The sequence below is a fragment of the Falco naumanni genome, chromosome 4 (genome assembly GCF_017639655.2).
Source record: "Falco naumanni isolate bFalNau1 chromosome 4, bFalNau1.pat, whole genome shotgun sequence".
Taxonomy (NCBI): domain Eukaryota; kingdom Metazoa; phylum Chordata; class Aves; order Falconiformes; family Falconidae; genus Falco; species Falco naumanni.
The window spans coordinates 83,429,266-83,443,159 of record NC_054057.1 but is presented as its reverse complement, the minus strand read 5'-3'; the positions used below and the strand labels follow the sequence as shown (position 1 = coordinate 83,443,159).

Here is a 13,894-nt window from a genome sequence, read left to right as displayed (position 1 = left end):
TAAATATTATCACTGATCATTTATTAACCGAATAACTCTTTTTGACCAAGCTGCACAAGCACAATCTGACAGTTACCCTTTTGTTTGCCAAATCATCAGAGTAATGTAGAGGAGCTACGCTTTTTGTCATTGCCCAGCTGTACTAGCACATGAGGATTGAAAACTTCTAGGGACATAACTTCAGCTGAGATCAGAGTAAACCCTAGCAGAGAGGTTCTTCCCAAACTGAAGAGTTTACACTGGCACTGATATCTGAGCCACAGAATAAAATGAGAAGGTTAAAAATATTGTCTCTTAATTCACCTGCCACCAATTCATACTGATAAATCATTTCCCTTTATTATCGTACTTGCCAGTGGGTGAAAGCTTTTGTATTTTGTCATTTCTAAGTACAGAAAAATAACTCCTAGTTACTGATCTTTGATAATCCCTGACTTATTAACTATCACAATGAAACTAACGATGTCAAGGGCAATGAAAACACATTCCTATTTAGCAAGAGTAGAACCTAGACCAAAGAATGCCCTTCTTTTGCTGAGCCCATTTGGACTCACCCATTTAGGGGAAGCCACCACTGCCTCAGAGGTAATTGTAAAAGCTCTGTCTGGCTAGAGCTTCCTCTGCTGAGTTTTTAGTGTCATTTACTGGTGTTTCAGTTGTGCATTATTTGTGTTTAGTTCTCTTTTCGCTGACTACCAACTTATAAAGGAAATTGCCTATAGAAAGGAAATACTAAAATAGATTTATTCAGCATAATGTCAAAAGTATAAAATAAATTGAAAAAAGTTTTATATCTCTATTCAGTCAAAGAGCATTTAGGGTGAAACTGATACCACATTTGTTCATGACAGCTATTTTGCAGGCATCAAGCTCCCATTCTGCACCCTTACAGATGAAAAGTATCCATCTCTGCCCATAAGATTAGGACGATCCCATTGCAAAGCCATCATATATTTTCTCACTGGCTGCTCCACTAATTTTTTTTTATAGTGGAGCTCAACAATTTGAAAATGTCGAAAGTTTAAGTTTTAGATCTTACCTGGATTTCCGTAACAGAATTATTAAGATCTGTGCTCTTCAAATCTTAACAGGCACAACAGTTAACACTGCAGACTTTTATTGACACCAGTATGCCACAGATGTGTCTGTTCAGGTTTTGGGTAGCAAAAGACATAGCTATATCCAGTATACAAACGCTGAAAATTATACTCATAAGAAGCTTGAATGGGACTAACAAAGCAACATTTTGATTATGACACATTTACATAAATTACTTTAGGTTTTCAAAATGCACAGGTAGGAAATCTACCTTGCTCTGTTACTATTGCTACTTCAAACTTGTGGATAAATAGATTTATCTCCAGTCACCTAACATTCTTCTGCTGATGACTTCATTAAACAATAACATCACCAGCCTATTTTGTTATTTGAATTAAGATAGAATCAATTAACCTATTCTCACATTTCCAAGAACAAAAACACTTAAAAGTGAAATTTTAGCCTTGTTGTATTGATAACAAGCACTAGCATGAAGAGGCTCTACAAACAGAAAACACCCCTCAGTCTACAAATTTCAAGATGTTACTGTACAAAATATGTATTCTTTTCAAGAGGAAAAACACCGCACAGACCTCTCATTAGTTCTTAAAAGCTAAGAATCTCACACACTAGTTCCAAGAGAGAAGATAGAATAGAACTTTTTTTCTTTTAAGATTAACAAGAAAGAATATTATTTTCTTTTAAAAATACGTTATTTTAAAAATTATGGTTGTGCATGCCAATACAGGAAATAAATTGAACAGTGATGCACACATTGTTCTCCATTTAAGACATGTCTGATGTTGCTCATGATAAAGTAGTCACTAATTATGTTTGGAAAAAAATATTTAAAAGGAAATGGGAAATTAGTTGATAGCATTTACCTTAAAACTTGTTGTTTGAAGTGGCATGTATTAAAATGGTTTTAAAAAGTAACTTCAGTTACTCCCTCTTCAAAACCAAATCTAACTTCTTCATGGCAATAAAAATAGCAAAAGGTAAAACACAGGACCTCTTGCCTTTTAGTCCTATGCAACATTTTTGAAAAACAATGCCTGGGATAATCTACCAGTAAACAATCTTTCTGATTATCTGCTGTGAACAAGGTCTTTCAGCACAATAAAAGCCCTGCTTCAGATAATACAAGTGTCCTAGAAAAGCTGTTCTGTGTCCAGTTAAGAGGACAACTAAGGAATCTGTTCTATATTTCACATGTAAAATCAAGGGTTTTAAAATACCACCTGTGTTTTACTAGCAGTTGGCATAATCTGTGTTACAATAGCATGTAGGAGAAATATAATCAGAGACTAGAAGCACATGGTGGTAGAGGCTCTATCAACCTGGGACAAAAAGATAAAGCAAATAAAGGACAACAGTGAGACACACAGATGGGCATAGATATGAACAATTAGACAGTCTTCATCATGGGACAACAGTATTTCTAGTGCATTATCAGTTCAGCTACTGTAAAAGGGTTTTATGCATCACAGAAAAAAGTGCTTGAACACTTTAAAGGACTTATTTGTTCATGGACAAATTTGTTCTCCTGAACAGGGACAGCAGGGAAGAAAGCAAAAGGGTGGTATTTTACAAACATCATGTTAGCATGGTAGGTTAGAATCTGAGTTTATTCAACCTCTTGATAGTGAAGGAAAGAAAACAGTCCCGAACCATCTGCAACAATAATTAGTTGTACCCTACATGCACACATTCGAGGGGACTTAAAAGTACACTAATCAGTACACATATTTAGAAATACTGACAGAATTCCCTCTACCTCCTGCCTCCCACTTCAATACTACAGCAGCATGTCACTTGCCATGTGTTCCATGTTATGATAAATTTATTATCTTGGAACTGCAAGTATGGCATAACACCATATATTTCTTTTCCAATCACCGCATACAGTTTAGGTATTTCAGAAGTATTTAGTCATAAATGTCCTTTGTACTTCTTGACAGATAAGAAACAAGGAACATCCCCCAATGTGTAAGGAAGGTAGCAGTGGCTATGCTGTAGAGTCTGTGTTTAACACAAATGTTAGGTGAGCAAACAGTACACCAGTATAACATAATGCATTTTTTCTAAATGTCTTAACATTTGAAATATTTGCATTATCGTTCCATTACTTCCTTAATAACTTTCTTTAGAAAGTAGCATGGATACCTAGATTTCCTATGAACTCAAATGCCAAAGACATATATCAAATCCACAACATCCTCAGCTAATAAATATACAAAGTTAGACAAGTATGAATCTGAGGATGAAAGCTGTGTCTACCAGATCTTCTGATTCTATGTCTAATAATGAGTTACAAGCTTCAGTTTGAGCCTGGAATCAATCTGGGACCATTTTGGCAACATGTACACAGAGCTATGTATCATTCTTCTCTACTTTCTGGTCCAAGAGGGCTATACCCAACAAATTATTTTTTAGATAACTTGTTAGACCTAGGAGTTTATTAGAAAAATATATGGCTTATGGCCTGAAAGACCATAAAGTGGTTTAAAGAGACCTAAGGGACAATGATTTATCTACCAGAATCAACTTTCTCTTCAAACTGCTGCAATAGAGCATGGAAATGTGAAAAACAGGATTAAAGATTCAAGTTATGTGCTTAAAAACCACAAAAGCTTTATCATTTATCAAAAATGACACTTCAAAAGTTATCTGGATGGTGTGACGTAAGATTGTACAAGCCAATTCCACATATTGCATAAGGTGGTGTTAAAGACTTCCTCTTATTAAATTTGTTGGAGCTCATACCACCTTTTTTACCTGCTGAATCTGTGTATTAGATACGAATGTTAAAAAGTAATATCTGTGTAATTTGCAACTTAAGTTACAAAGTTGCTTTTTTTAAAGTAAAAAATATTATTCCCATTATCGGTCTCAAGAATAGAAATATAACGGTATTAAGGGGAATATCTGTATTACCCAACTTTAGCACTTGCTTTATAGGCTTAGGTTAGGGAAGACTTTCTTTAGGAAGACTCCATCTAACAGAGGGAGAAACTCACTGAAAGAGTCTTTCAGAGAAGAAATCCAAAGCTAAGCCTTCTAAACAACCCCTTTAAAGGCACTAACCTTTCTATTTTCTAGGCCTCCACACGTCTGTAAGAAGCTAGACACTGTATATTCCCTGTCTGTCAGTCTGCAGACTCTCTAACAATTTAAACTGACCTTAGTGATGGCTGCCAGGGTCATGGGCCCTGGCCATGCATTCCCATCAGCTCTTTTGCATTGTCCCTGATGCTTGTGTTAGAGCTGGTTCAGAGGCGTAAACAGCTGAAAAATAACTTTAAAAACACTTCCTTTAAAAAGCCTAGATCTAAATTTTTAATATTGGTGAGGGTGACATCTGTATTATACCTCAGCAACGTTTCACACATAAAACATATGATTATGATTAGCAACAGAATAGTATATACCTAGTAATAGATTTATTATTTTTCACAGTAAGGGCAGAACAAAAATAACTCTTAGTAAACCAAAAACACCAATGCTCCAGATACAGTATATAAATACCCTGCACGTCTAGAAGCCAAGAATTTATATAATGAATAGATTTTACAAAAACAGTCATATATATTTAAAAGTGATTAAGTTAGTACGCACATTAAAATAAAAGGTTCCTCCCTTCTCAGCCGTGTAACCCCTTGAACTCAGACTTGCAAGCGTTACATGAACTAATTCCTACAGAACCTACTGGAAGTTCCAGGGCTGTGACATTGCAAAGACTATGTCCATAAAGGAATCAGAAAGTTTTACTTACATGAAAAATGTGTCATCTATTTAATACCTAATTATAACCCATAAACTGAGAAAACAACACAGTTCCCATAAGAAAGTGAGCCAACTATTACACATCTCCAATGCAACAAACTCAACTAGGCTACATGTGAGGCCACTTATCAGAAGAGTCTTAGGGAACGAAAATTACAAAATTGTCTGAAACAGTCTGTAACAAGAGCAACATCAACCCAGGCAGAAATAACTCCAGAAACCCCAGCTTCTTTGGGAACAGACCTTTCATGGAGTTACATTTTTGTTCTGCATGAATTGTATGGGTAGTGAAGGGTCATCTTTGAGGCACATGGAGAGAAGAGTCTTTATTCACTAGAAAATACTCAATAAAAAAATATAAACCACATCTTGCCAATAACTTGCTTTCCAGCTGTAATAACTGTAAGTAGTCTAATCCAATGCCACGCTATAACTGCTAATAGTTCTTCTTTTAGTCCACACAAAAGTCATCTTGTGCTGAATTTAAAAGATTTGAAGTAAATGAAAGATGGAACCAAGCGCTGACAAGAAAACAAGGTACTGAAAAACTGATCAGCAAGCAGTATTCGATCTTAGTTCTTGTTACATAGACAGTAAAATAATACATATCAACTTAATCATAATGCACATGCATACAGAATTCAGATTAAAGATGTACAAGCTACCTTAGGTCTGGCATTTTCTAATCTCCAGGCAAATCTTATAAAAAATTATTCTAGATTATATGTTTTAACTTCAAGAAAACACAATTTTGAAAAGACCAAGAAATCATCAATTTGCTCTTTAAAAACTATTTAAATACATATTATGTATGTACGTATGCAGAGAGGGGAAGAAAGGCCTACTTCTGCAAAGAGCTCAGCAGGAACAAGATTTTGCATCATGAGGAATCCAATTGCCTCTAGTCTGCCCACATATTCATTACAGCAAAAAGGTCCAAGCGAACCAAATAACTAGTCCATTCAGAATGTGATGTTCACTTACAGCTGTATACAAAGTTGTTAAATGCATTAATATCTTTTATTTGAATCAAGAATGCATTCAAGATTTGTACCTATGTGCTGGTAAGAACAATAAAACAACAACAAAAAAGTCCCTCTAGGACATAAAAAAGCCCAAGCCCTCCACTTTACAGCTTCCTAATAATTCACTTTGACATTGTTTATCAAAACTTCTATGGTTTAATCAGACAGACAACCTTTAAAATATTAGCCAACACTTGCCTTTGTTATTCAAAATATATGACTATGCACAGAGATGACAGAAGCTTCCAGAACAACCTTTCAAGGACTATGAGCCATGGACGCTGATTCCCTTCCTTTCTTCTTAAGTCATGTGAAAGTCACACAGCATAACTGCCGTAACCTCTCTCTCCATACCTAGGCCACTCCCGGTCTAAACATCTTCTGGTAATGCATGGAAACAACATTGATAAACACCTATTACATATGGTCTTCCTTTACCCTTAATAGTACTATCTATAATACTGCGGTCTCAAGAAACTATCTGAAACACTGTACTTAAAACATTAATAGATATGTATACATAGCTCTTTCAATTTGCTTTGAGAAGTCTTGAGAGTACATTTTTTTTCCAGCAAAACATAAGCACATAAATCAAACCTAGATTTACCACAGTAGAGAGTTAGAAGTTGCATAATAATAGCCACAGAAAAACCCAATTCTCTGCATCCCACTTCTATTTAGGCTAGGCTTGTATCTACTCCTCCAAATCAATTTTTAAATTATTATAATTATATACACAAAGAATTTACCTGTTTAAAACTAGAACATACTTAAAATGTTCATCTAAAGAAAAGGAACATGAGACGTCAACCCAATACAAATTAATGAATTTCCAAAAAATAGTAACAGATTTTTTTAATTAGAAATGCATCATGCTACATTTAATTCAGAATGCCTTTCACTCTCCAATAAGTATTGCCCTCACATTTAACCATCTCTCTGTCCTTTCAACAACTAAATAGTCTATGCAAGTTGCTTATGATCTCTGCATCTAATGCAGTTCAAAATTTGCTTCAAAACACTTCCTACATTTAGCGTATTTAGAAGTTACACCAGATGAAATATTTGTATTAAAAAATTCGGGCCCCAGAAACATTTTCTTCTATCTTCCAGGTCACGGCTCCTGTCAAAGCATCATAGAGCTCAATATCACCTTAAATGCACATCCAGGTACATGTACAATTCCGAATTAGAGATTTGATCAAGTAGCATAAAAAGATTACACTTCTACGGCTGTAAAACTGAGCAAAATCAGACAAGCTTCTCTTTCTTAATATTTAAAGATACCCATCTCCTGCTGGAGAACCTTAAAGCTTTGCACTGCTTTTATCTATTTTAAAATAACTCTGAACAACAGCCACCAAGCCAAAGAAGTATATTTTCTAAGTATTCTTTCACTCTCCAACAAAACTAAGACATTGGGAGGGTACTTAAATCCATTAAGATGCATGTAGAGTAGCCTCTAGCAACTTCCAACCTATTTAAATAAGCAGAATTTTTCTATTTCCATACAAATATTCTAGTATTTTAGTAAACATTTTGCACTTCAGTAGGCATCAGTGTTTTTTAATCTCATACATAACTAATAAATTCCAATCCTGCGATGAGCAACAGGACTACGCCCAGACATGCTAGACCACCGAGCTAGACGTCACTGCAGGATAATGTTCTTCTAAGTACATTAGTTAGTTACTGTGTCAAAATTATTCAATTCTACCATCACCTTGCAAATTCTAATTTGATAATTATAGTGATTATCAATTAGCATCTCATCACTATTTGATGACACACAATGACTTGAGGCTAACTAGCACCTAATACTCAAATTTAACAAAATGCCATGAAAAGAGTCATCATGGCAGAGGCCAGCAGGCATAAAGAACTCAGTAAACAAAGAAATGTGCAGCCTAGTAAGCCAGGTGAGGCGCACACATAGTTGGAACGGGTGCCTGTGCAGACGTGCAGCCATTACAGAAGCGGGAGTACCACTCTAGGCTGTGTTCATGGGACAGGCCACAACCTTTATCATTTGTACGTTTCTCCCACCCAGAAAAATCACTCTCTTGATGAGAAGGTCTGCACTAACAATACTAAGGTCTGAAGAGAATGCTTTTTTTTATTCAGTACTATAAACCACTGAGTGTTTTGCAATAATTAAATTAACTCTGTAAAGAAAAAAGAAATTAAATAAGTAATTATATCCATGTAACACAACTAGATGACAGTAAAGCTGAAGAGCTAAGTACAAAATGAATTTACAAGTGGTTTTATCTACCGTTTACCTCTAGATCTACTTTTACATGGATGATCATTCAAGCTGAGAGAATACTCAACCAACCTGTTGCAGTTGAAAACCTTTTCTTCCATTCACCTTACAGTATAAGATACTTAATCTCAACGACTGTCTGATGTGTTTCCTATGAACTAAGAATTTGCATTTCAGTATGCCTGAAATATTTCGTATTTCTTTAATGCTAAAATAGTTATTATAGAAACACTAACCGGTTATAGCACAGTATTATGATTCATTCAAAATAGCCATGGTCCATATATTTAGAATGTTCATTTTTTTGCCATATATAAAGATTGGAGTCATGTAATTCTCTCATGCATATGACCACAACATTCCATTAAAAACTTTCTGTGGCTATAGCAGAATTTCCATTTTCATGAAGGACTTTTATAAGAATTGTCATCTTCTCTCTAAAGTAAATTTTTGCATAGAAATTATGAATGTATTAGAATCCATTAGAATTCAGAGTGTGAAAAGAACCATAAGTTATAAATGAATAAAAATTTTGTGAAAACCTAATAGAAGCACTCTGCATTAAGACCTCCATGCTGGTTTACGGGTCAAAGAATTTTTAGAGTACTATTATTTGCATTTTCTGCACTATATAAAAATAAAAATGTATTCTGTTTCTGCATTATATAATTTTATCTTCTGTTGTTTAATGTCTTCTAAACTCCATACCTTCATCTGCACCAATATTTCTCAGAAATAACGCATCTTACTCTCTTCACTTCCCCTCCCCCTCCTAAATACTGATCGGTGAAACTAACCTGGTGGTAGGACTTTTTTTAGGACAGTTTTTAAACACTACATAACTCCCTGAGGTATCTATTACATATATACTACTGCAAAGGCATAGTAACCTGAAATAAAATATTGACATTTTTTTCCATACTATGCACTAAACAAAAGTTGCAGTTCACTTTTTAATCCAGTAAAATGGCTAGTTTACTACTAAATTACAGAAAACTTTTTACATGGCATCTACGTTTATGCCTGAATCACTGGCACTTGAAACCGTATTATATGAAAAATTTTTGAATTGTTAATGTAAACAGCAATTAAGAGCATTTGATTTCAAAAATGAAGCATCATGTTGGCATCTATATCAAGAATAACTACCAAAAGGAAAAAAAAAATGTCATGAATTTTGCAGAGAGAATTATTTCAGGTATGTCTTGTTTTCAGAATAACAATACCCTGTGAGGGCTTGCAGGCCTCAGCATAAGTAGTTTGAGAATAGCAATGACAGCATAAACAAAGCACTGAAAAAGGTTTATTAGGGTGGAGTCCATTATTAAACACTGGATTAAAACACTTCTGTATCCTGCGGCTCCAAACTTTCTGAGGATGCAGCAGTAAACCCTGAGCAGACAAACTACAGCAGTCTTGGCTTATAACCCCTCTTCCTCAACACACAAGCCCATCCAGTTATTAAAACTGAATGCACCGTTGTTCCCTATGAAATACTTGAAAACAAAGAACTAAAACACAAAGACCGTTCCCCTTCATAGAGTATTAACTTCCGCTTCTAATAACTAACTCATCGTCCCACACGATACAGTTCTGCATTGTCCAACACATACCACTTCAGTCAGACAATGCACACAGCAATAAAACTCAACCCAGCAAAGAAAGTGAAAGCTGCGTTTGTTCAGCATGTTATTTGGCGCAGCCAACTGTAATGCTTCTGCCTGCCATTTATTGTTTACTCTGTCAAAGGATTATTAAGAATTAGGCTACATTTGGCAATTTTTTGAGAGGGGAATTTACATGCAAAGTGACTGACACTTGATATTTAAAGTCTATTGGTCGACTCTGACCCTTCATTTACAAGTGACTCATTTGACTGCAAGGATCTCTGATGTGGAAATGCTCAGATACGAATCAATTGCAGTTTTTGTCTCGGGTAAATGTTACTTGGCAATCCAAAAGAAATGAACAATGCTGGAACCGAGGTTCACATAGAATAGTACTCATATGTTTAAAGAATTCCTTTTACATGCCTGATTTAGCTCTAGTCGGCGGATTTATGACTCCCCTTCTCCCAATAACTTATCTCAGTGCACAGTGTTTTTAAACACACACACACGACCAGCAGTTAACTCTTTTGCTGCCTGAAAAAACAGAAATGCACAGACATATTGAAGTAAATTAAAAAAGCAGGTTCTGTCCCCATAGGGCTTATGATTCGCTGTGGGATAAGGGAAGGGTAGGACAAGAAAGGGAGAGAAACATGTAGGTGCAGTTGGCAAATCCCTGTTCCATAAAGAAACGATTGTAAGGCACGACCATTCCTACATGAGATCAGCTCTGTGCGAATTCTGCCGTTTACCTCTGATAAGGATAAAGTACAAGGGTTTCTCTGTACCCGAGCGAGATTCCCTTCCTCTGAGAAGGCAGATGCAGCATTTTTACAAACAAAAATGTCTCTAGCCCTACCTTGTGCCAGTGCTTGCAACATGTGGAGCTGAAGCAACAGAAACGCCCACCATCCCCGACAGAAGATGAAAGAGAAGTTTAACTTCATCATCATTCCGCCTCGCCTGCTATTCCTTCGGGCAATAATTTCGCGATCCACCTTTCTTTCAGCGGTTATTGCCTCACTGATCCCCATCCGATCCGACTGTCTGCCACTCCTGACAGCGCTTTGGTCACTGCTCGTTCCGCACCCCGAGGCCGGGCTCTCTGTGGTGGGTTGGGACCATCGCCTGCTGTCTTCGCCCCGGAGTTTGGGGGGAACTGAAGCCCCCACTTCAGAGGAACGGCGGACTCTTTGATTTGTGCTTACTGTGCATGCAACCCGAAAGCAGCACCCCGTGTGCCTGCTGGTATGATAATCGCCACCTAAGTCAATGTTTCTTGTGGAGGTATTGATTGCACCAAAACAACCAGTCAGAATTGTGAAACACATGGTTTCTCTGCACTGTCACATCCAATACCTTCAACAGAGAGGGAGTAAGTTTATGGGTGTCAGTAATTCAGTAAATCCGGATCCTTCAGCAAAACAGAGAAAGACTGATCCATCTTAGCCACCAGCAGACAATCCAAAGTGTACCTTTCATACCGCAACGATGATCAAAACTGTGACCCCCGTGATTTTTATGAAGCGTGGTGAGTTTTCCAGCATGAGTCCCATTGTCCTGTAAAGACCTTGCAATAGAAGTGTTAAATTCTCGTAGAAGGAGAGGTGGGGGTGGGGAGGGGGGGGGTGGGGGGTGGGGGAAGCGTCCAGAGGGGGTGGAAAAAAAAGCAACCCCAACTGAAAGTATCTTGCTATTCCTTGCGCTAAGGATTTATTTCAGACAATTTCAAGATTAGCCATGCAGACAGGGTAGTCTCCAGATATCCTCACAAAGCTCTGCATAGTTTATATTAATCGGATTTTCCTTTGGATACAAATCTCTACCGTCAATAGAAGGGTTTGAAGGGTCCTCAAGCAGGTAAATTCAGCAGCCCTGGCTGTGATTCCAGCTCGCTGTGCAGTCAGTCTGCCACAGGCCAGTGGCGATGTCACTTGAACTCTCACGTTCAGCCGGAGGTAGGAAAACCTCAGTTGATCATATCTCCCTCCTCCTCCAAGCCTGGTGCTGATCTTTTTCTTGCAGGGAGACCACGACAAAATTCACCTCTAACACGTAAAGCGCTTTTTTTTTTCTGGTCGGCTGTGGACGCGGCAACGAAACAAACCCTCAGCTGGATAGTGTCCGGAGCGGGGGGAGGGAAAATCTCCCGAAACAAACAGCAACAAGGTGAAATCCTTCCAGCTTTGCTTAGATGGACTCCTGCTTTCCTTATTTATGCAGCCCAGGGATCCTGGTTCCTCCTCCGAGCGTCTCTCCCTCACAGACGCTGTAAACACAAGAGGGAAAGCGCTATCACAACAGCAGCAGCGGCGGCAATAAAACCGTACCGGAGGAAAAAAAAAAAAAAAAAAAAAAAAGCGCTGGAGGTTTTACTTTTAAACAATGCATCGGGTATTGTTTCAGTCCCGCCTTCCCTAAAGGGAAAAGTTTCGCAGAAGACTCCCAACCCCCCCTTCGCTAAAAAGAAAGAATACGAGTAGTTTTAAGAGAAGTACACCCAGGATACACGCAAGTTAAAAACAAAGCACCTAAGCGCGAAGTTGATCAAACAAAAATCTCGCCAGCTCTTTCCCCGCCCGCCCCCGAAAGACAGCATGAACTTTTCTCGCCTCCTTCAGCTCCAGCGCGGTTTTAACCCTCCCCTGGCAGCCGGCTCGCACCGCGCCCGCCATCCCCCCGGGCGCCTACCTCGCCGCCTCCGCCCGGCGCCCTGGCTCCCCTCAGCTCCCCTCAGCTCCCGCACAGCCGGCAGCCGCGCTCCCGCCCCAGCCACCGCACCTCCCGCCCTCCCCCAGCCCCCCGCCACCCCTCAGCCCACCTTCCCCTGCCCTACACGGCGGCGGGGCTGGGGCTGTGAGGGGGAACATCCTCCGCGGAGCTGAGGAGAGAGCTGCTGGATAGGGGGGGAGAGGGGGGGATGTCTGTGGAACTGTCGGGACTGGGCGGGGAGGGGGAAGGTATCTCCATACAGGTTTGCCTGCCGGCTCTCCACAGACGCCGGGGGAGGAGCCCACACACCCCCCACCCGCCGCGCGCGCACAGCCACGCGCTGCCCCGCCGCCCGCGCGGGACCTGCCCCCCGCCGCCTCGGACGCGCTTCGCCCCGCGGCTCCGCTCCTCCCCCTCCCCCCCCATGGCCCCGCCCCCAGCCCGGCCGTTGATTGGGCGGCAGGCGCGCGGGGCCGGGTCGGGGCGCAAGAGCCGCGCTCGCGCAAAGCGGAAGGGCGGCTGTCCCGCGCCCCTGCGCTGGTTTAACGGCCGCGCGCGCGCCAAGCGGGGGCCCACTCCCCCCTCTTCTCTCCCCGCGCCCCGGCCCGCAGCCGCGCGCGCCCCCTGAGAGCAGCCTCTGCGCAGCCCCGCGCTGAACGGCCGCGCGCCTGCGCGCCCGGCGGGACGTTGTGCCGCGTCTCCGCGCTCGCTGCGCCCCCTCCAGGCCCGTGAGGCGCCGCCGCTGCCCGCGGGCGCCGGGCACGCCCGGGAAGGCTGGGGCGCGGCAGCCCCGGCGGGGCGCTCCCCGCAGCTCCGCTCTCTGGCCGCGGGTGAGGGAAACCGCAGGTATGTGGCGAGGCCCGGGAGCCCGGGGCGCAGATTAACCCCCCTCCTGCTCTCGCTGCCGGTTGTAACTCAGCCCGCGGGGCCGCCGGCGCCGCAAAGTTTCTGAGCTCGTCTTGGCGTTATCCGAGGACTTTCTCCGATCCTGGAGTTGGAGATTGGCAGCCGGCTTGTGCCCTTTTTTCCTTTCTGACAAGCTGTGTCTTATGATAAAGTCATGCAGGCAAACATAGTAAATTACCACATCAACTGCAAGGTCATTTTTTTCCATGTTATTAATGGCTGGCACCGTGGGTTTCTGGCTGAGGTATATTATTAAAAAAAAGCCCCTTATTCTCATGCCCTTGCTATTTTATAGCATATGAAAGGTGAAATGTTCACAGTTTCTACCCGCTCCCAACACAGGTGAAGAGCACGTGCTGGTGCGGCGGCAATGCCTGCGTGGTGCGTGGACCCCCTGCTCCTCAGCCGCGCCATCTCCCACCCAGGCCATCACACCTGCGCAGGCTCCTGGCCAGGCCTTTCTCCTGACCTTCCCTTTGTATCTCACAGGTAAATCTTGTCTGCCAGGTTTTCATGTACGCTGGTGCCTGCTGCTTCAGGTATCGAACAGG

The 13,894-nt window shown here is 40.9% G+C and overlaps 1 protein-coding gene across 4 annotated transcripts in view; it reads right to left on the bottom strand.

Annotated features, from left to right (window-relative positions):
• SDK1 (sidekick cell adhesion molecule 1) overlaps positions 1-12,741 on the bottom strand; it is a 418,908-nt gene extending 406,167 nt beyond the window's left edge. For 2 of the 4 annotated variants that reach the window (XM_040591241.1, XM_040591244.1), the window contains exon 1: positions 10,585-12,319. In XM_040591241.1, coding sequence (XP_040447175.1) covers positions 10,585-11,056 — 472 coding nt within the window. In that variant the 5' untranslated portion in view covers positions 11,057-12,319. Of the gene's footprint in view, positions 1-10,584; positions 12,320-12,416; positions 12,489-12,546 lie in introns of those variants that run through there. The other 2 variants (XM_040591242.1, XM_040591243.1) reach the window with 2 other exon arrangements.
• Between the last annotated feature and the right edge of the window lie 1,153 nt (positions 12,742-13,894).